Below are 25,257 nucleotides of genomic sequence, written 5' to 3' on the forward strand. Positions count from 1 at the left end.
CCCTTACTCGGTTCCTCCTCCTGCCCCCATCTCCTCTCCTTTGGAAACACCACGGATGTGGAAGGCTTTCAGGTAAGCAGAGAGGAGACGATCACAGCAAATGACAGAGCCAGAGCTGAGCGCAGCACGCACTGATAAACCCCTGCCAAACCCTTTCCATTCTGAAACAGAATCTCCGTAATGGAAATAATTACCAATGAAACAGACAAAAACTACTTCTGAATGAAATTTAAGCTTCAGCAGACCACAGCACAGCCAGGAAATGCCAAGTACAAGTAGCCATCCCTTCATCCTGAATTCACACCATTTTCTGTTTCTGTTTCCTGTGCAAAGTTATCAATCACTCAGAAACCGCTGCTGGGGGTGGGCTGCAGATCAAGCTTTGGATGCAGAGTGCCTTGGGACAGGCTTCACCTGACTGCAAAAAAATCAGACAACTGCCTCCTTTTGAGGGGGCCTCTGGAAATACCTAGCACGCTGTGTGGTACTGGGAGGAAAAACGGTGATTTTGGGGGGGAACCTCTGACAGTTGTCAGAATGATGCATGTTGCTGGGAGAAAAAGAAAAGCGATTGTGGGGGGAGAAGTGGGCTCTGGCAATACCCAGCACAGTACTGGGGGGAAAAAAAAAAAGCTGTATGATTTTGTGGCTGGCCTCTGGCAATACCCAGAATGAGGCATAGTGCTGAAGGAGAAAAAACAAGCTGTGTGATTTTGGTGAATATTCCTGGCAATACACAGCACAGCATTAGATGACAAAAGCTGTATGATTTTTGGGGGGGCCTCTGGCAATACGCAGTATGATATGCAGTACCGAGGGGGATGCGGGGAAACCATCTGATTTTGGGGGAGCCAGATACCCTTGGCAATACTCGGATTAATGGTGCTAGGGGGGTGTCACGGGAAAGGTGGGGGGTGCTGGCCAGGACACCCAACACCAAGCCCCAGCCTCCTGCAGCGAGGGCAGTGTTAACGACACAAGTGACTTCCAAGCAGCCTCCGTCTGCACAAGATCTGAAATTACAAAGGGCAGAGCCCCTCAGCTCCGTTCCAAGTGCCCCCTGCCCTCCACACTCACAGACGCATACATACACACATATACACCCACATATATAAACATACATACACGTATAGGCACGCATACATACACATATACATTCATATATATACATACACACACACATTTATATGCACACATGTACATAGTGTGGTTGTTGGACCAGACGATCTTGAAGGTCTTTTCTAACCTTAATGATTCTATACATACACACACAGAGACATATGCACACATATATATACACATACAGACATACACATACAGACACACATCTATTCACACACACATATAGACACACACATATACATACATATAGGCACACATGCACACATACATATACAGACACGCATGTACATATACATACACACACACATACAGACACACGTACATACAAATACCTACATTCTCTCACACACACACACACACACACACACACACACACATATTCACACCGGCACAGCCACACTCAGAGACCCAAGGCAGCCGGCGCCGCCCGGCAGTCCCAGCCCGGGCCGCGTGCGCGCACCCACGCGGGCCCCCGCGGCACAAGCGCGCCCCCGCCCCACCACCGCGGCCGCTTTAAGGGCGGCGGGGGCGCGCCTCCGGGGCGCCCGGCGCGCCGCCGCCGCCTCCTCTCCTCTCTCTCGTCTCTCCTCCTCTCCCCGCTCCTCTCCTCCTCTCTCCTCGCCGCCGCGCCGCGCTCCCTCTCCCTCGCCCCGCTTTAAAGTGCGGGCCAGGATCCGGGCTCGGCCGGCACTTCCTGTGGGGCGGGATGGAGCGCGCCGGGGCCCCGGCTGACCGCCGCCCGCCCGCCCGTGCGCGGAGGCGGCTCTGAGCGCCCGCTCCGCGGCATGCCCCGCGCCCCGCCGCCCGCCTGAGCCGCCCCGCGCCGCCCCGCGCCCCAGCCGAGCGGTCCCCCCCGCCCCCCCCCCCCCCCCACCGCCCCGTTTTTCTCCGGGGGCGCGGGGAGAAACTTGTTTTCAACAAGTTTTTTTTTTTTTTTTAAATTTTTAATTTTTCTTTTTTTTTTTTTTTTCCTCCTCTCTTCCCCCCCCCCCCCTCCCCTTCCCTCTCCGTTCTCTCCGCGCGTGAATTGTTTTAGCCCCCTCTCCCCCCTTTCGATGTGCGGCTTTGGACATGCGGAGGCTACTGCAACCGTGTTGGTGGATCTTTTTCTTGAAAATCACCAGCTCCGTGCTGCATGATGTGGTGTGCTTCCCCGGTGAGTGTGCCGCGGGGGGAGCCGGGGGGTGGGGGGGGTACGGGAGGGAGCCGGGGGCCGCCGCCACGCGTGTCCGCGCCCCCCGTGGGGCTCCGGGGGTCCCGAGTGCCCCCTTCCCACGCGTGGCCCCCACGCCGCTTCCCTGCCGGCTGCCGCGAGTGCGGCTCCGCCGTGTGTTCCCCCCCGGTGCCTCGCAGCCCCCCACCCCCGGCGTGGGGCGGCCAAAGGGGGGTCCCCAGCCCGCTGCCTTGGGGGGCTCCCGTTGTGCCGCGGGACCGGCGCCCCCATAGGAGCGCGGCTCCGCGCCCTGGCCCCTTCCTTGCAGCCCCCCCTTTAAATCAAACTTACTTGTGCGCCGTGCTCAGCCCCCCCGCCCCCCCAGCCCACTCGTGACCTTGCCGGGGCCGCTCCGCACCCGGGGGCCGGCCGGGTGCAGCCCCCCAGCACCCAAAGGAAGGGGGGCGCGCCCAGAGCCCACCTCGCCGCCCCCCCTTCCCACCCCATAACTCGTCTCAGCCCCCCGCCATCCCCGCACCCCCACCCCAAAACGCCGCGGCCGCTCGCCCCGCACCGGGACCCGCGGCCCCAGCAGCGCCCCCGGCCCGGGGGAGCCCGCGGGGCTCCGGCCGCCCACCAGGGGCGCTGTGGTGCTGTGCGGACCCCCCCCGGGTCCCCCCCCGGCTCCGCGCCCCTCCGCTGCAAGCGGGCACGAAGCACGCCCGGCTGCTGGGGACCCCCCCCCCCCAAGTCGGGGGCTCCCTGAAAATGGCTTAACAGTCCCCCCTGCTTGAACATCCCCCTGCCCCGAAAGCGGTGGGTTTGTTGGTTTATCTGGTCCCCGCTTCGGGCGCCCGCCCTGCAGGGGGGAGTTTTGGGGGTCCTGGCCAGGTCGAGCCCCCTGCGCTGTGGCATCTCTGCCCTGGGTCTCCTGCTGGGGGTCCCAGCGCTGCCCCACTCGTGGGCTGTGTCCAGGTGTGCAGGCGTGCAAAAGAAGTAAATTCTGGAAGCTTTATAGGAACTTCCACTTTTTTTTTTTAAATGCACTTAATTTTTTTTTCCCTAACCCCGAGCACGGAGATGAGTAGGTAGACCTGTCACATCCCAGTCTTTCCAGCAGCTTCTGGGATGGTAAAATGATTTGAAGCAAAAAGAAAATAAGCTGGAGAGAGGGTTAATACATCTGCAGCTCTTGAAGAAACGTTTATCTTCTTTGTATTGATTTCTTCTCAATTTCAGCCCTCAGAGTGAAGCCTTTCTCTCTGGTTCTGATATATATTGTATAGTAATTACATCTAGAAGGCAGGCTGTAGGAACGCTTCAGGAAAACAAGCTATGATGTAGGTTTAATATGACAGTATTGTAAGGCGTGCTGATTTAGATCAGTGGTGTTTGAACCAGATAATATTTGCATTATGGTTTGAATATAAAGACGAATGCGAGCAGAGAGCAGTAGGTCTGTGGACATTTCCGCGTGTAGGTAAACTCTTTAATGCTGGAAGTAGGAGCTGTAAAACAGCTGGGTAATACTTTGCCACGAACAGCCCTGAAACATGCCTAAAGGTTCGCTCGGGAAGCGAAGTGTTTTCCAGGAGGGCTTTTACGCATTTAGTCTCTGTACTGAGCTACCATGTTAGACCTCAGTGACTTCCTTACTCTTTTATGCCTTCTTCAGAAAAGCGGTGATGTCTGGTGTGGTGTGCGTGCGGGGGGCGGTAAGTGAGACGTCGTGATAAACAGGGACGCTCAGACTCTGATCTGGTACATCAGAGATGCCCGAGGCAGGAAAGCTGCAGGGAGGATCTCAGTGGACTGTAACAGGACATTGGTGCTGACAACATCCAATGGCAGATCATTGGAATTTGTGTTGGCGGGGAATCCCGGCCGGTTATTAACCGTTTAGTATCTACTGCAAGTATTTCAGTTCCTTTAATGCTATTTTCTGGAGGGAGGGTTAGAGAACTAAGGTATCTGTTTGTGTGTTAAATAACAAGCATCGTTCCTCCCTCCACTTCATATCCACTTTTCTTTCAATGAAAGAGGTCACTATTTATTTTCTCTCCAGCAAGTCACCTTACTTTGTTTTGTCTCCAGCAAGTCACCTTACTTTGTAAAGAAACATAAAGGCTATTTTTCCTTTGTTCAGCAACAATAAATGAACCATGCTGAAAATAAGTCTTTGTAGTTTTCTTTTGTTAGGAGGATTGTAACAGATTCTCACTGTTTAAGTAGGTATTTGTGTTGCCATTCTTTTGGTTGCAATAAGAGGAAGGAGTCGTTCTCGCATTAAAAAAAAATACGTGGGTAAGGTTTTGCTCTTTCTGAAGTGTTAAGTTTAGTGTATTTCTCCGTGGGCTTGTCATTGGTAATTGCATTGCTTAGTAAATCAAACTAAGACAAGGTAAAAGAGGATGTTTCCACTGGGTCTGTTTGTTCATTTATCTAAATACACAGTACTAAAAATCAGCAAGACACAAACATTAATGTTACTGTGCTATCTTTGCTACATAGTTTCTCAGTGCTCTGTCCAGAGAGAAATGTTTGTTTGTTTTTAAAGGAAAAAGCACACCTTTGTGCACTTTCCAGCTGTTGCTGTCCCTCTCCTGTCATGTAGGGAGTGGTAATTGTTCACATTTTCGTAGGCTAGATGCATAAATGAAAGTAATTTTCTTAAATCTAGATTAGCTCTCTTTTAATGAATCAAATTGTTGCCAATCTGGCATCTGCCTGTAAATAGGTCTTGGATTTTGAGTCTTCACAGTTCTGAGCTGAGGGTTAATTGTGCAAGTAACTGTTTTCTGCTTGGAGGAAAAAATATCCAAGGAGCTTTTCCCTATAAACTAATCAAATGCCGCTCTGGATATTTTTAAAGGTACCAAAAAGGCTAGCTTTGTTTATTCGAGGTTTTACAGAGGAAGGTGTGTTGTGCACGTAGAGAAATACGGAATGTACAGGAGAGGGCCCTCCAAGACTTTATTTAGTCCTGTGGCTTTTATGAAGATGACACTTCTTACATTTTAATTATCTCTTATTTTCAATGCCTTTTTAAAATACAATTTACATTCCGGGAAGTCGCTAATGGTGTCCTTGCAGATAAAGAATGTTGAATGAGCTTTCCTAGGCTGTATGAGCTGAGCTTGCTAGTATGCTTCTTGGGGGGGAAACTCGGGGAGAGCTTTGCTATCTGTTAGCAGCTTTACAGGAGCTGATTCGTGGTTAGCAGAGCCAGGACACAGCTTTCAAAAGCCTTCAAGCAGCCCCAGGAGCTGTCTGCGCCAGAGGAAGAGGTTACCTAAGTTAGGGAGGGAGGGAGGAGGTGTCATGGAGGGTAGGGACATAGAAAAGGACAACAACAAAAAAAGAAAACCATCTGAGGGTAGCTGGAAATTCCCTCAGTCGCATTAGGGCATTGAAGAGAGTGAGGTTTGTGATGTCTGCAAAGCCTGTGCTCGGCCTGGGGGTGACTGTCTGCTTGGGGGAGCAAGGGGAACTGATACCTGTGTTCTCGTGCTTATCTCTCATCCTACAATTCCTCTCCTTTTTCATTAGGAAATGGGGATGAAAGGGTTTTGAGCCTATTTAAAAAAATGGATGTCTTCCTCAGAGTGGTGAGGAACTTAATGTGAGTCTAGCACAGGTGTCGTATCGCTCACCTGCCCTCCTGCATCCGCACTGGGAACCTCTGCTGAACAAATGGGTCCTGCCGAGCCCTGCCGTTGGGTTCCCCTTCCCGCCTCTGCTCCCCTGCCTGATCCCTGTCACAGGTGAGCACTGGGAAACATCCATTGTAGGGCAGCATAAAGGAGAGAACGGTGTCAAGCTCATTATTAGCCCTGTAAACTTCCAGCTGGAAGCATGGAGAGATCTTGGTACAATAAAAACCACTGAAAAACACCTATTGATTTCAGTAGCGTGATGGCTTCCCTCACAGTGTTTTTTTTTTTTTGCCAGGGGAAGTGGTTTGTCTGTAGTTACGTATGTGCGCTTAAAGCTGTTCTGTTATCAAAATGCTCAAGTTTAATAGTTGGGGTTTATATCCAATTATAAGAAATACAGATAACAGTGGAGACCCTATCCAGCTTTTGATCAATGCTCAAGGACTAACCTAGAGTTTTCTGAAACAGTGTTGTTAAAAAGTTGGCTCTAGTTTCAGCATTTGAGTGTCATGGTTGAATTAAAGAAATGGCTTCAAACTATTAATCTCAACTATCCTCAGAAAAAATGCTAATCATTTGATTGCTGCTTTTTAGCAGCCAAATGAACATGTGGAATGATGTGCTCTAAAGCCTAAGGGTGTAGTAATAACACTGTGCTTTAGCTAAAATGTAACTTTAATCTGAGAAATCATGAAAAAATTAGGCTCGTTTCTGTTTGCCTGAGTTTCTGTCCTTCCGTTTTTAAAGATCATGGTTGCTTCTGTGTGTTGACCAAGCTGTAACTATTTGCGCTTGCATGCTATGCTGCTTAGTTTGGTTCTAGCCAACAGTTTTAAAGTATTTTAGGAAGTGGAATTTCACCAGTAGAGAAAAGAGTGCTTGAAAGACGGTCAGCCATCTCCGGATGCAGATGTGCTCCGAAGAGGTTAATTTATGCTTTTATACATCCCTTCTGGGGACTGCTTGCTTCTTTAGGTATCTAAATATCTTGACAATTTTCTTTCCCTTCTTCATGAGGTGTTTAAACTACTGTCAATGTTTCTTCCAAGTGAAAATTGTAGACCTGCAACTTCTTGTACCAGGCTGGTGGGAATGTCACTTCATCGATTGCCAGAGTAACTCCTGGGAAGAATCAGCCTGTATCAGCTTTGCAGAGACATGCAGGGTTTGGAAGCAAAACAGAGAAGGAAGATGTAAATGAACATACGCTGCCATACTGAGCAGGGGAGCCTGGGGTGGGGCCAACTGGAGAATAACTTCTGATGAAAACAGCTAATTTTTACATTTCTGTGTCGAAAAACATTTAGAGGGGAAAAACCAAACCCAAACCAGAAAAGCCCTCCTTGGATATAATTAACTTTTCTATTACTCGGTATCTTGCGGTAATGCTGCTGATCCTGTTGTCCATGTTGCAGGCGAGACATCTGCATTATGTGACCTGTGGTAAGTCAGACTGCCTGCTTCTAATGCTGCTACCACACGATAGAGCACTGCAAAGCAATGTAACACTGCTGCAGGGAGGACAGAGGTACTCGTAGATGCAACAGGGCTACAGTGGTCATGCCTTGAAATGCTTCCCTTTCAGTGAACAGTCCTCTAGGTACTGCTGCCAGGATGCAGTGGGTTCCTGGTTTGTGCCTTGAGCTGTCACGTACTTGTAGCCTAAGCAGAGGCTCTTCCAACCCAGAAAATGAACAGATGAACGAGGGTGCAGAATGCAAGCAAAACAAGGAAGAAATATACTCTGTGGGTATTACTATTTTGTTTTTTTTGCCTTTTATTTGGTTCTTCACAGTAGTACTGGGAAGCTGAGGGAAGTAGTGGTAGTGAATAAAATCTGTACCTGATTGAGGGAGGACACAGGGCAGTAAAAAACGAAATAAAGATGTTCATGCAATCACTGTAAGATATGCTTTTATTACACTGAATGGGCTCACCTTTTGGCAATTTAAATTATCTTTGAGAGAACTATGGTTAAGGTAAAATCAGTTAGTACATGGCCTTGTTTTTTTAATGTGGTTTTATTATGCATCTCGAAGTTTGCTTGGGAGTTGAAGTACTAGCGTTCTTAATTATCAAGTCATTTGAATAATGATGAACCATTTTCTAGAACTTAAAACTTGACCGCATCGTGCACCTGCCAGCAGAACTGACACGTAAAATCTCAATTGACGTGGGTGTTGGAGTTTTTCTATGCATAAATGCTGCAGTGATGCCTGAATGTGTTTATCCTGTGCCAGTGTCTGCTTTGAGGGACTTTGCATTCATAGCATGGAGGCCTTTCTAAAGAAAATCTAGGTGTTTTGAGATTTGGATGCTTAGTGTAGGAAAGCTGATTTGAAAAATCCTTGCCTTTGCTTGCAGATACGTAATGAATGAGACCTTGAGCCCTGAAGAGCTGCATTGGTGTTTAGGAGCAAAATGTGAGATGTTATTTGGTCTTGTGGCAGCTGTTCTCTCTTTTTGGGAATAAAATGTGCCTGTCTCCCTGACAGAGTGCTGTTAAAGTTCTTCTGCTGGGAGTCGGTTTATTCTGCTGACAGTAAAAGAAAGCTATCTGATAACTCTTTGCAGGCAAAGTGGGCAGTTGTTCAGTTTTCCCACACTTCACTTTTTCCGTCCTTTGTCCTTGCGGGAGGCTGGTGGGAGACATTGGAAATGCTATAATGCCTGCTTTAGTCTAAGCAGTGCCTTGCCCTTTCTTTACTACTACAAAAGCACCTACAATTTGGATTATTGTTTTTAGCAGTCTCAAGTCTTAGACCTGGAGCTCGGTGCTTGGTTTATGTGAGACGTGTTGAAAAGCAGTGTCGGTGGCTGCGAAGTGGCAGAGGCCTTCACTGTACGAAGTGGTGAGCAGTAAGCAAGCAAGATATGAAGGCAAAAGCAATTGTGCCCTACGTACACGATGAGCCATTTTTCTACTGAAGGAAGTGGAAATGCTGCTTCTGCCCTGACACTTGCTGATCCTAAATGGTAAGCAAACTACTTTCTCTGGGCCTCATTCAATTTCTTAAACAAGGATGCCTGTGAAGAAACCCCCGCACTGAGGACCAGTACCCTACTTTGTGGCACAGTTTGGTATCCCTGGAAATGCTTCTGTTAAATCTTTTCTGTTTTCATCCTGTATTTTCAAGTAACTGATTTGGTAACCTAAGGTGTAGTGAAGTTAGGGATACACATCTCATTTTAGACCAAGTTTAGCGATTGATTTGTTTATTTTAATGGCTGGATGTCTATATAAGCCTCAGCTTTATGGACCTCAGCATGCAACTGTTCCCTCCAATCAACCTCATGCATCTCCATGCTCTGCGGATTGGATACCTTTAATATCCCCCCTAGCTCCCGTGGAAAACCTCAAGTTGAGACAACAAAGACACACAGTAGCTTTCAAATAATTAAGTACAGATCCACATTGCTGTCTCAAGTGAGTTTAGGGATTAATTTTTTAATTGACCTTCATTGGGATTTAGATTCCTAAGGTACTTTGGCTCCTGGAGATTATGGATCCAGTCAAAGTAGGAACGAGGACCTGTGTGGCATAACTGTCCCTTAAAAGTTGCATCCATTTAGCAGGTGGAGTTAGCAGAAATGGTGGAATGTTTCTTCTTGTTGACCTCTGTGCTACTAGTAACTAGTTTGCTTATTATTCTTACACTGCTGGAGCTTGTGTGTTTTGTATTTAAATCCGTGTTTAAAATACAACTAAAATTTGCCTGTTGACAGCAGTTGCATCATCTTTTAATTGGTGAGAATGGCTAATGGAGTATTCAGGTTCTAAAATTAGTTGTTTATTTTTCTTTTCTTCTTTGCCCAAGGGTTTTGCATCAGATTATATGGCTTCTGCATAACTGTTTGTGTTCCAAAGCAACACCTTTGTGCAGTTTTAGCTATTTAAGTAAGTGTTAAAAATACGGGCTCGGTGACAGCAGTTTCAGAAACTGTGACTTTTTAAATTGTTTCTTACAAATTTGTTTATTCATTGTAAAGTGCTCCTCTTTTGTTTACTGTGAATTAATTCATTGTTATCTTTGTAAACTTGGGGCGCAAAATGTGCAAGCTTACAATGTTTTATCTTAGCATAATGACAGGTCCTCAGCTTTTGCAAATAGTCATAGCACCGTTGATGCTACTGTTACTGTGGCAGTCTCCACCAGGTGAAGATTTGTACCATAAATTCCCATCCTGTGATCCTTCTGAAAAATGACTGTGTATCTTTCCAGTATTTCCATTTTTGTCAGAGGTGCACTGTTTTGGTACCCTCTCTGTGGTTCTTGGACAGTTTTTCTTTTGCTGTGTGAGTCTGCTTGCTGTGGAGCAGGGATGTCTACTGTTAAAATGCTGGCTCTCTGGAGGGGTGCTTGTCATGTGTATCCGTCTCTGGAAATCATTCTGGTGGGCTGTGCTTAGTTTTTTGACCAAAGCCGTGGCTGTTGCAAAGGAAGTTGTTAGGTTTTCTGTCAACAGTTGAGTTGTTTTTTAAACAAGCAATTATTTGGTTGCATATTTTGAAGCAAGGCCCAACTCTTCTCTGAATAAAGCAGCTACCAAAATAAATAAACCAGAAAAGTTACTGCAAATATTCTATGATTACTTTTCTGCAATGATTCTGTAGTTACTAGCTGCAAAGCTCATACTGCAAATATACAGCTGTAGTAACAGCTGTCCTGTATCTTTCACTTTTCTCTACTAGTTTAAAGAGCCCTCTGATATTTTCTTCCCGTGACAGTACTTGTAATTTGCAATCAATCCATATCATGGTGTCCTTCTGATTAACTCAGTGACCTGAGCTGCACAAGCCTCTTGCTATCAGATTTTATCCAGTCCTTGAATAATTTTTGTAGCAATCTTTTTTGCCTTTTCTCCAATTTTTATGCAACTTATTTTTAGAAAGGTGCACACCAGAACTAAACGCTGGCTTTATTCATATTGTATATGGACAATGCTATTGCCCTTTCTGTTTGTCTGAGGATTTTCAGTGACCTATTTTTCTGCTACAGCAAAAAAGCTCATGTTGATTATTTGCCTAGCAAGACTTCGAGATTGTTATTGGAGTTGGTGCTGAACACGATACTCTGCTCTTCAGTGGATGTGGCCTGTATCATTAATTCTTACTGTTTTTAACTTTATTTTAATAAATTGTTTGAGTAGATTTCTTTTAAGTGACTTGACTAAAGCTGGGATGGCAACTTTACCAATATAAAGGCAGGCCTCTGCAATTGTAGTGTCTTTCCATGTGTCTCTTGCTCTGTTTTTTTTCTGCCACCCCTGCCCAGTGATTGCAGCACTGTGCAGTTTGTAAGGGAGTAGCAGTTAGTGCGTCCAGTGCATCCCATGGTGGTCCAGGTGCACAGTGCATGCAATTGGGGAATTACTTGAAACAGTTAACTCAGGTTTGACTTCTGTATTACAGTGTTGTGAGCTGTGAAATCTTCACAGCTCCAGAACAAGACCACGGCCTTCTGGTTGGTACTGAGCCCTCGTGCTTGTCCGTGACTTGGCTAACAGTTGAGCCTCACCTGAAACTCCGAGACTGGATTGCAATTTGGATGTAAACCAAAGGAGGCAATAGATTCTTTTTTTAGAAGTGTTAAATGTTTTTTTTCTTTGTTACCCCATCCATTCTCTCGCCCCCTTACTGTTACTCATGCTGCTATTTTTGGTAGAAACAGCATTTCTTGTAGTGTCCTCATTTTCTCCTGCTGGATGCAGGTAGGAGGGAGTAGATACTGAGCAAACTGTAGGAGTTCAGAAGATCTGCTCTGCTGCTGTGACTGGTTCCATTAGGATGTCCTCCCTTGGAGGCTTTTTAGCTCTCACCTCTGACTGTTCTGGGTGAGTTTGTACCGTGCAACAAATGAGGACAAATGATCCACTCTCCCCCTGCTTATGTGACCCTGTCTGGGATGAGGCTTTGTCTGTGAAGGTGGAGAGATGCTTCCTTATGACTAAAGTAGAGAGGAAGTCTGATATTCCAAATGTGAGAGCCTTCAGCAAAAAGCACGCAGAAGATCTGATCCATTGCTGTAAGCTAATATTGGATCAAGTTCTGGCATGCTGAAAGGATCATAAACTTAATTGTGCTTGATTGTAGCTGATATGTCTCGTCTGCTTCAGGAGGACAGAGTGCAGGATGAGCCAGGCGGGTCCTGGCAGTGGGTGCTGCCTGAAGAGCTGGGAGGAGCTGCTAGGCAGCCTGCCAGGAAGGTTTTAACTAACGCTAAAAGTGATGGACTGGGTGGTCATCACCAGAAGGCCCTTCCAGCATCCTTCCTGTGCACCCGAAGTGCCTGGTTGCTGCTGCTTGGTGTCCCTACTTGCCCTGGAGGACTGCAGGAGCATCGTGTACCTGCAGCTGCTGCAGCCTGGGAGAGGCTCGTGGCCAGAGGCTCTGCTGTGCACGGAGGGGGAGCGTGGTGCTGCCCGGTGCTGTTACTTGCTAAAGCGTGAAGCCTGCAAGTAGTGGTAATACAAATGTATTTCAATTTGTAACCTGGCCTTCTGTATCAAGATTGGACTACTTCTATTCTGTTGCACATGTGCATCACTTGGGGGAACATGCTGATAGTACTTAACATTTAATTGCTTTTCTTGATTTTATTTGTAAATTAGAATCTAGATGTTCTGTAAGAGGAAAAAAATACAGCTTAATTGAACAACATTTTAATTTTTTTGAAAAAAGACACAGCTGTCCAGCATTTGGTGCTGAGACATATGCAAACTTATTTATCCATACATATGATATCATATTTTAACTGCTGTCTAAACTGGAGGTCATCTCTAAACTAGATTACTTAAGAATCTGTCTATCTTATCGCATCTTGTACTCATTTATAGTTGTTTCCATTTCTGGCTTTGTCGGAGAGACAGCTAGTGTTTCAACCTAAATTAAAATCAATAAGAAGCAATTTCATTTGTTTTTTAACTACTAGAGCAGGCTTTTTTTTTCCTCTAGCAAAAGTCTGTATGTTCAACTAAGTCACTTGGTTCGTTCCATCAAGATAATTGCCAGACCTCATTAATTCCTACTTTTTGCATATGTAGGAATGGGTTTGTTTTCCAGTGTACCTAATAAAATGTCAAATATGATTTAAAAATAAACATTTATTTTAAATCGTCGTTGGGAAGTAAATGCAGTAAAGAATACTTGGCAGTTAGAAGTAGTTTAAAAACAGTTTGAGAGGAAGCATATGCTTGGGGAGCTGTGAACGGGTAGCTGTTGATGCAGGAGCCCCGCACTGGCAGGGCAGCGCAGGCTTCCCCTGGCGCGTTTGGGCAGGGAGGACTTGCAGTGGAAAAGCCGGAGTCTAGGTCTCTGTGCCTTCAGCCCTTGGCGTAGGTATGTCTGCATTTCACTAATTCATGTAAGAAGCTGCTGTCGTGTTGTCAGCTGGCACTTTTACACACAGCCAGCAGATTGCCAGCAATAACAATTAACCTGGGTCAAATTCAACATGGAATTCAGACTGAAGCAATGTTGGTGCTTCCCAGATAAGGCAATGGTGAACCAGAACATAGAGTAAATATCTGCAGGTAATGCTGTGATGGAGTGTCCAAAATAGGATGCGTTGCTGCTCTGGTGAGTTGATCACAGGGTGCACAAAATCATCCTCTTTAATTTGCAGTACAGGTTGCCCGAAATGGACAGAAACAGACATGTTACTGAGTAATGGTTGTCCTCTGTGTCACTTTATGAAGGTTCACTTTTCACTGGCAAGGCTTGCTGTCACTGATGGTGATAACCTAGCTGGAATTAGTTTGTCTTCAGAAACAGCATCTCCAAAAAGGGTAGACCAGCTGCTGTGGAGAAGAACCTGGCTTTTACGTGGGAGCTTTTGGTAAGGTGTTTGCTCTACCTCTTCTGTGTGAAGTTTGGCATCCAGCCTTATTGGGCCTGTGTCTATGGAGCATTTTTTTCTCTGCATCTTGTATTTTAAATTGTGCAAGGTGAAACTTTAATCCTTCCAGAAATTCATGGTTTTTTTTCCTTAAGATGGATGTTTGGCTGCTGTAATACTGCTCACTGCTTCTCATAACTTCAGAAAAGTTGAAGAATTCTTGAAATTCTTAATTCTGAATACCAGAACCTTTCGGATGTTCTAAATCTCATTTCTTGTTTAACTACCCTTCTTTGAAGCTCCCAAGTATTATGAGCTACCAGTTATTTTAATCTGTTGTGTTCAGTTTTCTCTCACCTTTTCCTTTGCTTCCTCATCCTTTGATTGAGATACGTTAATGAATCAAGGAAGAGGGCAAACAAAAGGCATAGAGGCAGATCTGGTTACCCTGGTAATCAAAGCAAATGTCTATTCCTTGAAGTTGCTGCTAAAGCAATGCTTTATAGGAACAAAACATAATTAATAACTAGATGATACTGATGAAGAGCAAGCTTCCTTCATCCTTGAAGACAACTTCAGGTTAGTGCATGAACTGTTTAAATATGATATCACAACAGCAAATGAATTCTTTTTAAATAATCACTTAAAACCACACAGGAATTTGTGCTTACGTGGCAAGAAGCCAGCTGTGTTTAAAGTGTGAGCAGACCTGGTACACACTGATCCAGGAAAGCAAGGTAAAAGTGAGTTGCCCCACGCTAGTGATGCCTATAATAAGTGAATCCCAAGCAAAAGTTTATTACAAGGAATAATGCACAAACAGATTCTCTGTCAAAAAGGTAATTAATACCTTGTGTCAAGCACTATCTGTATGTACTGCTTTCTCTATTTCAGGCTATTAAGTAGTGTGACCTTTTCTCTTTCAACAATTAGCTTTCAAGGTGAAAACCAACTTAGGAAGTAAATTAACTTTTTTTTTTCACTGGGTCTGAGGAGCTTTCTGGTTTCCCAGCAGTCCTGATTACACCTTCATGCTTTACAGTTTTGATAGCTATCTTGATCAATTACTCTTCATTTCTGTAGTTTGAGATTGCATTTCCCTATTTGCTTCTGTACTTGGGAGCCATCATCTGGCTTTCTGGGTGTAGGCTGTGTCTGCAGAGCCAGACACAGGTGAGGCTTGTAAGATGTGCGCTGTCAATGGATGACAACTCTAGCTTGTCTCATTTGCACTCTATTAGTAACAAGTTCACTTGCTAAATAATTCTGTTCTGATCTTTGGTTTTTAATTTATCTGACAGTTGTGCTTTCTGCTGAACTGATGAGGCTATGAGCCCCCTCTGTAATAAAGGAATGCTCGTTTTCTTTGCAAAGCTGGATGCTTTTATATATACTGAGTATGAAAGACAGGGATTACATTTTGATTTGCCTTTTTGCTTTTATTTGTGAAATAGTGGCTATCCTGGAGTTTGCTACATTTGATTACATTCCTTGGAAATAATGTCAAAGCTCATGGGCCTTATTCAGAGTAGTCTGTCCTGATGAGTTGAAAATAAAATGCATTGTTTTTGTGAACACAGCTTCTGTTCTCACTGACTGCCTGGGCCATGTAATACTGAGCAAAATGAAGGATCAAAGCCAGTAGCACTGTCCTGTCTGCAAGGGAAAGCTGATGAATTGTTCGGTGCTTTCCTTGGTTCCTTTCAGTGACTTCTGCTCTGATTGATGTAAGCAGCATCAACAAAAATTGGACCCTTCTGCTAGCTCTCGTGCTTGCAAGTGAAGTGAGGAGAGCTCAATTTCTTTTCTTGCTTAAGCCCTTGCTGTCCTTTCACATGTGCTATACGAGAGGCCTGCTTACCTGTTTGCACTTTACTACATGACTCTGTTGTCCTACCTTCCAGGATGACAAGCTGGTTGGGAAGGCGTTAATGCTGTAGTTCTGTGTATGTCAAAAGAAAAGCTTGAAAGGTCTTTCAGCTGGACTGCACGGACAGTATGCTTTTTGAGTGTTTTTAATATTTGCAGTCTCTCTTCAGAAAGAACTTAGGCTGAAGAAGTGGCTATTATTTAGAACTGTCAATACCTTTAGAAAGCTGCTTTGCTGCCCCTTTGCTCATTCATCTTGACTATCTTCCATGGATAAATTGTTCTGATGGTCATGTCCTTTGTGGTTATTCTGGTAGTCTTTGCCGTGGGGCTTGCACAGCCATCTTCCTTGCTGCAAAAGCAAAATCCACCAAGAGCTGAGGTGCTGCCTTCCTGAGAACTCTCTTGTCCTTGCTGTAGGTGTTTGCCTCTCATCTGCATGCATGCTCCCATCTGCGGGCTCCTTTCCCTACACCATCCCTCTCGGGAGTAACGGGACCCCTTATGGTTATGCAGTGTTTCCTATCCAGGGCTTGCTCGTGCTTCAAGCTGGGATCACCAGTGCCTGAATGCCCGAGCATTCTTCTGAACATTGGGATTTCAGGTATTTTGCATCTCCTGTTGCTCTAGGAGCAGTCTCCTGCTTGCTCTGGTCTGTGGAGCACTTCTGAGCACTTCTGCTTTTTTGTATTCAAGTTACAGTGTACTGCTCCGTAGAATCATAGAACGGCTTGGGTTGGGAGGGATCTTAAAGATTGCCAAGTCCTACTCCCCAGCCATGGGCAGGGACACCTCCCGCTAGATGTGTTTGCCCAAAGCCCCATCCATTCTGGCCTTGACCACCTCCAGGGATGGGGCATCCACAGGTCTCTGGGAAGCCTGTGCCAGTGCCTCACCACCCTCAGTGAAGAATTTCCTCCTAATGTCTAATTCTAATATTTATGTATGAATACTACTGCTTTTAAAAACCTGGCATAATAACAATTAAGCTTAGGAATCCTATACCTGAATAGGTTTCTTCCATTTGCAAAGCAGTTAGTGGGTGTATCAGAAGGAATGTTCAGCAGATGCTCTAGTAATAGAGTAGAACTGACTTTGAGCAGGGGATTCATAATGAATGTCTGAATCTATACTTAGAGACAAAATTGCAAGATGAGAGTTTTTTTTGGGGGGGGAAGAACAGTTCTGTCTGAAGAACACGTAAGGCTACTTTATAGGGTAGTAAAATTCTTTGGTAGTGATACTGACGTCAAGTGGCCTTGTGATTCCTTTGGCTGAAGTGTATTTAGCTAATGCTTTTATTGTAAACTTTGAAGGCAGCGTTGTGTGTAGGTGTATTAAAGCTGCCAGTGCCTGTTAATTTTGCACCAGAGTTTAACTAGTATGGAGAAAAGCAGTTACATGCTACTATATAATGTAGCCTATGGAGGACTGTTGGTTTCGGTCTGGAAAGAACCTTCCCTGTTAAATTCGTTGGGGACTTCTACCTTGAGTGTGATGGTGCAACGTCAGATAAAATCTGATTAGTGAGTGATTTATTGCAATGTTGACAAGGAAAAGCTATCGAGTACAGGATATGTTGATAAAGGGCAATGGTACTTCATTGCAGTTTCTTCCCTGAAAAGCTACAGTGGCATTCACGTTTGATTGTTTACACGTTGTTTCATCAGTTTGGGCAGTGTGTGTCATTGAGGGAAAGTGTGTGGAGATTGCTTGTTTTCAAACACTAATGCCTATAGACACATTTTTTTTCAATGAGTAAAACCAGTGAAGAAGCAAGCTATTTGTGCGGTTGGGTTTGCAGTCAGATTGCTCTCTCTTCCTGTCTATGCTGTGTTTTACCAACTATATATTTTCTTTAGTGTTTTAAGAATAAGACTGAAAAAGCAATAGAAACTGTGGCAACAGAGTCTATAAAATACATACTGGTGTTCTAAAAATCAATTTAATTTTAGCATGCATTTTAACATAAACTTCAGCTATAATTTCCTTTGCCACTTCTTCCCCATTTCAACTGTTTTCCATTCTGTGCCAGGAGTGTTTGTGAAGCCCAGAATTTTCACCATGCATCATGTGAGGAATCTGCAAGTGACGATTAGAAGGTAATGGCACGGTATGATATAACAGATCAGAGGTGATGTGCCAAAGGCATGAAATAAAAATAATTGAGGGAATCTGATGATAATCTTCAAGTAGAAGGAAAAAAAATACACAACAAAACAACTGATTTTCTGGGGGACTGTGGTATAGGATTTCAGATGTGCTTCTTTCTGATGTCCTGGTTTGAACCTTATTCTGAAGAAATGTAGGACTCCTAAGAGCTATGGGGTATGTTGCCCCTACAGACCCTGATGTCTCCTGATGTTCCAGTATCCCTGAGAAGGGCAGCGATGGACTGGGCCACAGCTATTTCTGAAATGACGAAGCTGGACAAACACACTAAAAATACCCTCTTAAGTTGGCTTGTGTGTAACCAGCACTTCTCAGCTGACAGTCTGCATTTTCATCACTTCCAGGATGTTGAACCAGGTTGAATTGCTCTAGCTTTTGTTATTGGAGTTGGATCTGACAGTTACAGAAAGGCTGAACCTGATACCCTGTCTGCCTCACAATGAAGGCCGGGGTGAACACATTGCACCTGTGACTGGCGAACTGAACTCCTTTGTTTTCCTTAGACCAAAGTTATTCTTGATTGAGAAGCATTTAAATCTAATTAGACTTGAACAGTTTGGACCACTTTGGTCACAATGTACTCATACATGGTCTGTCCTGGCTCCTTATGTTTCTGTATTGTGTGATACTTAACACTGCAGTGAAAGGAGACTCTAAGGAAGGCAGCCTGTTGTTTCCTTACATTCAGAGACCCTGCTCTGGTCAGAAGCATGTTGTGAGATTCCTCACTGAGTTCTTCCAGCAGTGTGAGTGTGGCTTGCGGGTTTGGGTTTGGTTAATGTGGGAGCTTTGATAACTGAAGATGCACGCCTGGATTAGAAGCCCTGAGGCGGAGGCTGTACTTTCTCCTTCCCAGACCCTGACTGGTGCTAGCAGAAGTACTGATGGTGCCTTGGCGAGTTGCTACACAAGGGTGAGGGGTTGCATGCCCTGGCATAGGTGGTCAACACTGAAGCAGCTTGCTGAAGCCAGGAGGCTCCTCTCCCTGTTGTGGCTAAGGGGAAGGTAAACTCCTGTGCTGCGGTTCGTTGGGCTCAGCTGAATTTGGGTGTGAAACAGTAAGGCTTCCTCCTGCTTTAAGTAATCTGTAAGGAGACAAAGGGTGAGAGGGCCATTGGGGTACTGTGGAGCTCTTTGTATCTTGGGAGAGAGGAACATGTTTTTGGTAGGGAACTCTAGATACTGGTGCATTGGCATGCCATCAGTGAGATTTGGCTGCCGGACAGCCTTCTTGGCCTACCTGCTGTATGTGCAGGTACCAGCAGTACTTACTGTGCTTTCCTTAGGAATGAAGACAAGGCAAAGTGTACATTGCACTGGAGAAGATTGATCTGTCTGAGGGGGGTCCAGGATGTTCTTGAGGCCTCCATGGTATCTGTGTGGGCAGATACTGCTGGTCCCAGTGACAGTGCTGATTCTGAGAACCTTGACAATGGGGAAGAGTCTGTATGTATTCCCCAGATACACTAGTTTTTCCTTCAGTGGCTTGAATTCTTTTTGGACGCACCTGTCTACAAGCCCATCCTGCACTTCAGAAAAAAGTCTTTCCTCAGGGTTATCTTAATTTTGATGTCTTTCTGACCTAGAAGGCATTACAGCTCCCTTTGAGCTTCTGCAGGGCTAGCTTCAGGATAAATTTGCCTTGCTCTTGAACTTCATAATCATGAAGTCAGTGTTGATACTGAGCTGGAAGAATTTTTGTAGCCTTCAAAGAGGACAAAGAGCATTAGTCTTTCCATTTTGCTTTAATTAGATAGTTCTTTTCTGTGAGAGGCTAGGAGCTGATAAACTAGTGTGCAGTAGCAGAGACAGATAAAAAAAAAATGATACATCCACTAATTACCAAATAGTTTCTGAAAAAGCAATTCTTTTTGGTGTGTAAAACATGGTCTCTGATGGTGTAGATATGCTGTTGATCACGCAACAACCATCTTTGCAAGCTTGAGTTTTAATTTAGAAAGGCATAATTGTTAAATATTTGGGCATTCATACTCCCCCTGGGTTGATCAACTATTTGAAATGAATTATCTTAGTGCTGTCACAATTAGAGAAAGGCAGGCTCAGGTGAAAGGGTTTGTCAGTTTCGTAGACTGGAGAGAGATGCTTTGTGAAAATGAACATCCTCCCAAGGTTAAATTATCTATTTAAAGCTCCTCCACTTACAATGCTGGATAGAAGGATTTTTTCTTTGCTTTCTTTTTTTTTTATGTGCATAAGAGTTAGCAGAAGACAAATGACATAATTGGAGGGGAGAGAGACTTTATATGTGCTTGCTTCTAAAAGAATGAGAAGGATAAGAAGATGACAATGCCGGGGAACAGTCTTCAGACATCCTAGTCCTTTTTGGTTGCCTTAATCTCAAGGAGTCTTTGCAGGATGGGAAAGAAAGAAGGAGTTAGCTTACCTGAGAGAATTCACAGGAAGCTTTTACACAAATACTATGTGAGGCTTGCTGCCATCTGGCCTATTCTGTAAGAAAAGGTAAAAAAGCAACCGTCGTATCAGGATGTATAAGCAGTCTAGTTTTTGCTCCTGTATAGCATAAGAGTGCATTACTGGTGAGCTGAACTGACATACTTCTCTGTGCACAAGATATAGCAACTTAAATGAAAATTACACTCCTAGCAAGAGAATGCACTCTTTAAATTAGGTAAGGAGATTATGACAGAAAAAGATTATTGAATAAGGAGGTTTTAAACTAGCCAGTGAAATAAATGCATGAATTGAAACTTTGTCTTGCCAGGATTTATTAATAAAACACTATGACGTTTTTGGAATACAATGAAGACCTCTTCCTTTGAAGGTTAAAGTGTAATTTATGTAATTGTGTTTGTGTAATTTGACTTCAAGATATGTCCTTGTAATTTAGTAAACTGCAGATCTTGTTCTGATATAGTGTATTTTTCTTGTGCCTCATATTGACACATCTTATTGCCTTATAAGTATATATTTGGTTTAAAGCCATTGCACTGCACTCTGGACCTTGAGAAATTCTCTTTCCGGTTCATAATGATGATTTCTGTATGGATCTTATCTGTGAAGCAGCTGGCCACCTTTGCTTATTTCCTTAGAAGCATACACATCTAATTGCCATAACATAACCTCGTCTTGCTATCACAGAGCAGAAGAAATGGTACTGTGTGTTGCCTTAACTTTTCCCAGCTGCAGGATGCCCTCTTTTGGCAGGGAGACCAGAACACAGCAGTCACAGGCATCTCCTTGTCAGGGGCCGGCTGGGGCTTCCACCAGACGGTTCGTGGCATGTGCGTGTACACTGCTTCAGCTGGTCCTTTACTGAAAGCCTGGTTCCTGCTGGACTGGGATAGATAAGTAGATCTGGGCAAGGCAGCAGTCATCTTTGGTAAGATGTCTATGCAATTATGAATATATTACTCTAATAATGCTTGCTTATTAGATGGGGTTTTAAACTCTTGAGTTTTCTCAGTACAAAGCTGGAGCTGAAACTGTACTGCTGGAGGTGGACTAGGGAAAAATTACAATTTAGCACTATGATGTTGCTAAATTCCTTTGAAATCCCCAGAAAAAGTGGGGCAAGCAATGATGCATATTTTTAAGGCATTAATGCTACGAGCTGAGTTTGTTCACCTAGAGAATCTGAGAAGAGACTGCTCTTGGCTGATGAAGCAGGAAGAGATCTTTAAATCTGGGAAGAAAGCTCCAAACATTGCAGAGAGAGGTAAATACATTGGTAAGAGATTCCCATGTGGGGCTGAGGGTACAGTGTCACACTGGAGAGTCAGGTCACCAGAAATCTAGGTGTCATCAGAGCAGACTTGAAGTTGAGTTATTATCGTGCTGCATTAACTTCTCCATTGTCAGGGCCTGAAGAAATGGTTGTTAAAAACACTTTACACTTCCAATGGTTTTAAGTCTTAAAATTGCACAGACTTCAAAATTATTTTTGAAATATACCTCTTCACAAAGGTATTGATTCTTAAATGAATGCTATGAGGTTTGAAAAGAAATTGCACCATTTACAACGTATTTCTTTGTCCTTGGATTGAAATATTATATAGAGAGTTCAGAGCAGAAGACGTTGAGTGAAGTTATACAAGCTTAATAAAAATAAACCTCCGCATGACTTTGCATAAAAGGGGGAGAAAATCAAAGGACTAACAAATTTGCATAGATAACATTTGAATTTTTAATTCATATTGCACTTCATTGCAAGGATGTCATTTTTAATTAAGAATAAAATGTGATAGATATTTTAAATGGGAAATGATTATAATTGCAGATGGAAATTGAGCTAAACTGCTTTAATTAATTGTTAAAACTTAACATTTTTCTTTGTTTCTTGTTTATAAACTTGTGGTCTGTGGACACAGATTTGTTTTGTGGATGCATGTATTTAAGCATAAAATGTTTAAGGCGTGAAACATCGGGAGCAAGCAGTTTGAGTCTTTGTCGTGTCAGTTACTTGAGACTGTATGGATGGACTTTTGAGCATCTTTGGTAGACAGACTTTGCTGTTTGTAGGATTGGTGTGAAATTGCAGTGTAAAAACTGCTCTCAAAACATCTTTTTTTAACCATATTTGTCTTTCACTGCGGGTTTCACAGATGGTGGAAATACTTCACTGGAGGAAAATGAGGCGTTGTTTGTACCCAATGACAGTTGCCTTTGAGTTCTCCATTGATGAATATGACAATACTGTATTGATCCGAATTTAACTCTGCAGGATTTCGTTGATCTGTTGTGCTCTGGGTCCGCGTTTAGCCGACGTGGCCCCTCAGGATGCCGCGGGCAGCTCAGCAGGCCCCTGCTTGCGGAGGGAAGGGGGAGCCGGGGGGCTCAGCTTCTGTCAACAAAACCCTACGGCAGCAAAAGCCTGCCAGGGTGGAAGGTGTTGGTGTTGGAGAGAAACGGCTCCAGGCCTGTGCAGAAGCCCTGCTGTTTTGCTCTGCCCCAAGGGTCTTCCGGGCACAGCTGGTTCGAATGCTGCCCTGCTGGAGGACCAGGCCTTTGGCCCTGCATGAAGCACCACAGTGGACTTTGGAAGTGGGGAGCTGTGGGATTGCACGTAACTTTTCGCTACACACTTTGCAGTTTTTTCTTGATAAAACTTTGTTGAGGTCTCTTAAGACTGTACATCACCTTGTATGTAGGGAAATGCAGCAGGAAACAAAACAAGTGTCTCCTGTCTGGATAGGTATGGCACCTGAGGTAAAGTAAAACGTTTTGAGAGAATTCTTAAAAATGGAGAATCCTGCTGCCACTTGAAAACATGGAAGAGTTATTTACCGAGCTTAGAGCTTTGTGTCCAGGAAGGATTTTGAAGTGAACAAAATTAGCGTTGCCACTTATGTTAAGAGCCGTGTATGAAGTCTGTCATCTCTGGCTGCAGAGGGACTTGGAAAGAAGTACAATTAGCGCTAATTGGAGTTGTCTGAATCTGTCTGTTGGTGTGAGAATGGCCCCTCGAAGTGATTGGCAGGAATTACCTGTCTGCTCTAATTCCCTGTAGAGCTGGTCTATTGCATTGCAGCACATCACCAATGAAATGAGTGTTTACCAGAAGAGACCAGCTAGCAGCCGAGTTATCCATGCAGCACAGATGCTGAGATTTAACGCCAGTTACGCAGGCTGCTGGCTAGCTCGTACACGGGTTGTAATAAAGATGTACTAGAATTTTCTTCTGAGAAGACAAGAGTTTTGATTCCAGCAAGTTTCATTGCTCTGTGGTGCTCTGCTGAATGGGCAGAAAAGGAGGTTTGGCATACCAAAGAGCTGTGTAACCTTTTCAACATGTGTGGGATTCCTTTAATTTATTTTTCCTTGTCGTTTGGAAAGCAGCACTTCAGCTGAAATCTTGCTTGTGATACCCATTTTGTTCTTTGGAAAAATTTTGCCCAAGTAGATAAAAACTATATATGTGGAAAGAAACATCTCTGGTTGGTTTTGTTGCCCCATGGGCAAATAAAATAGAAACCTGAGAAGTAAACTAACATTCGGTAAAATGACAAAAGAACTTACTTGAATGACAATGTGGTGTTTTTTCCTCTAAAGTACCCAGCCAGAGATATGAAGTATGGTAATGTCACTAGGGTAATACATAGCTGATAGCAGTGCATTCATTTGCATTTCTTCCCCTTACCTTGTGTTTCTTTTTTCCCTGAAGCACATGTGTTGGGAATTGAAAATGCAGTTTGCCTATTATACGCTGGCAGTAATCTTTCAATTTTTTTAATGTAAAAAATGAGGCCACAAACATGAGCAGCCACTGATGTATGGGGCTATTGATGGGAATTGAATTTGCAAAGGGAAAATGGGATTTGGTTGTAGTCTGAAATGATAATGATGTAGCCCAAATGGATTTGTAATGGTCATTCATTCATTTTTTTTTTCTGCAATTTTGTGGCTTGACAAAACATATTTATGCAGGTGACTATGGAACTAGCATAGGTTCACTCTGAGTAGGAGTTAATAGCTAATGGCAAATAATAAGTATGCAAAGTCTGAGCTTGAGCCTGTTCCCACAGACTTCATTAGGTGAAGGAAGAGATGCTGTGATTTATTTCCCAAAGAGGGGAAAAATGGTCAGGGGTAGTGAGTGCTTATTTTGTGAGATTTAGGGAATAATAAAAAAGAAAATCTACCTTGACAGGGATTCTTAGAAATACATGGATTTGTTGTTTCAATCTTGCGAATACTTCATGCAGTGCAACAAACGTACGAGACACTTAGCACAATGTCTAGGTAAAGAAAGACCTTGCCCTGAAGTGTTAGCAGTCTGAGATCAAACTGATGTGTGGTCCATTGAGATGTTGTGTTCCGTATCTCTGTTCCTGTAAGCTGTAGGTGTACCTCTTCTCCCTCAGGGGCTTCCCAAAACCTATAGCCTGAATTTATAATTTGGGCTGCCAGGGGACTGCAGAACTTGCAATAAATCCTGGGTGCGGTTTTATGTGCCTGTGACTTCTGTCTTGGTCCGATTCCAGGGGAGCCTGTCCTTCTCTTCCATCCTGTGAAAGTGAGGGAAGGAAGACTTTGGTGGTGGTTGTGTGGTCATAGCAAACTGGTGACAGCAAAATGATGGATGGATGAATGATTGGCTGTTTTGTTGTTGTTTTTTTTTTTTTTACCAATGAATGTAACACTCAAAGTGCCTTACATTTTAACTGGGGTATGATCCTTGTTAAACTTGGTATAATTCAAAAGTATGAACAGGAGTAATTACAGAGCATAGGGGAAAAATGATTCAGGCTTTATAAATATAACTTTTTCCATTTAAAATCCATACAGCCAGTGGTTCAGATGCAAAAGCTGAAACACGGGCCCATGTAAAGGAATCCGACCTCCAGCTGCAGAAGAGAAATTGTGGGGAGAGAAACAGCACTGATTTACCTGCAGTTAATACTGCCCCTATTTTCTTCTTGCCACTGATGAAAGCACGAGCTTTCTGGGAGAGGGGGGAAAAAAAAAA

General features: G+C 44.1%; 1 protein-coding gene across 1 annotated transcript in view; it reads left to right on the forward strand.

Annotated features, from left to right (window-relative positions):
* The first annotated feature begins 1,693 nt into the window (after nucleotides 1-1,693).
* The window catches only part of PTPRG (protein tyrosine phosphatase receptor type G), a 407,047-nt gene continuing 383,483 nt past the window's right edge, over nucleotides 1,694-25,257 (forward strand). Inside the window, exon 1 of the mRNA XM_083795084.1 lies at nucleotides 1,694-2,278. Within this exon, the coding sequence (XP_083651210.1) occupies nucleotides 2,194-2,278 (85 nt within the window). The 5' untranslated portion in view covers nucleotides 1,694-2,193. The remainder of the gene's footprint in view (nucleotides 2,279-25,257) is intronic.

This window comes from Anser anser, assembly GCF_964211835.1.
Source record: "Anser anser genome assembly, chromosome: 12".
Classification (NCBI taxonomy): Eukaryota; Metazoa; Chordata; class Aves; order Anseriformes; family Anatidae; genus Anser; species Anser anser.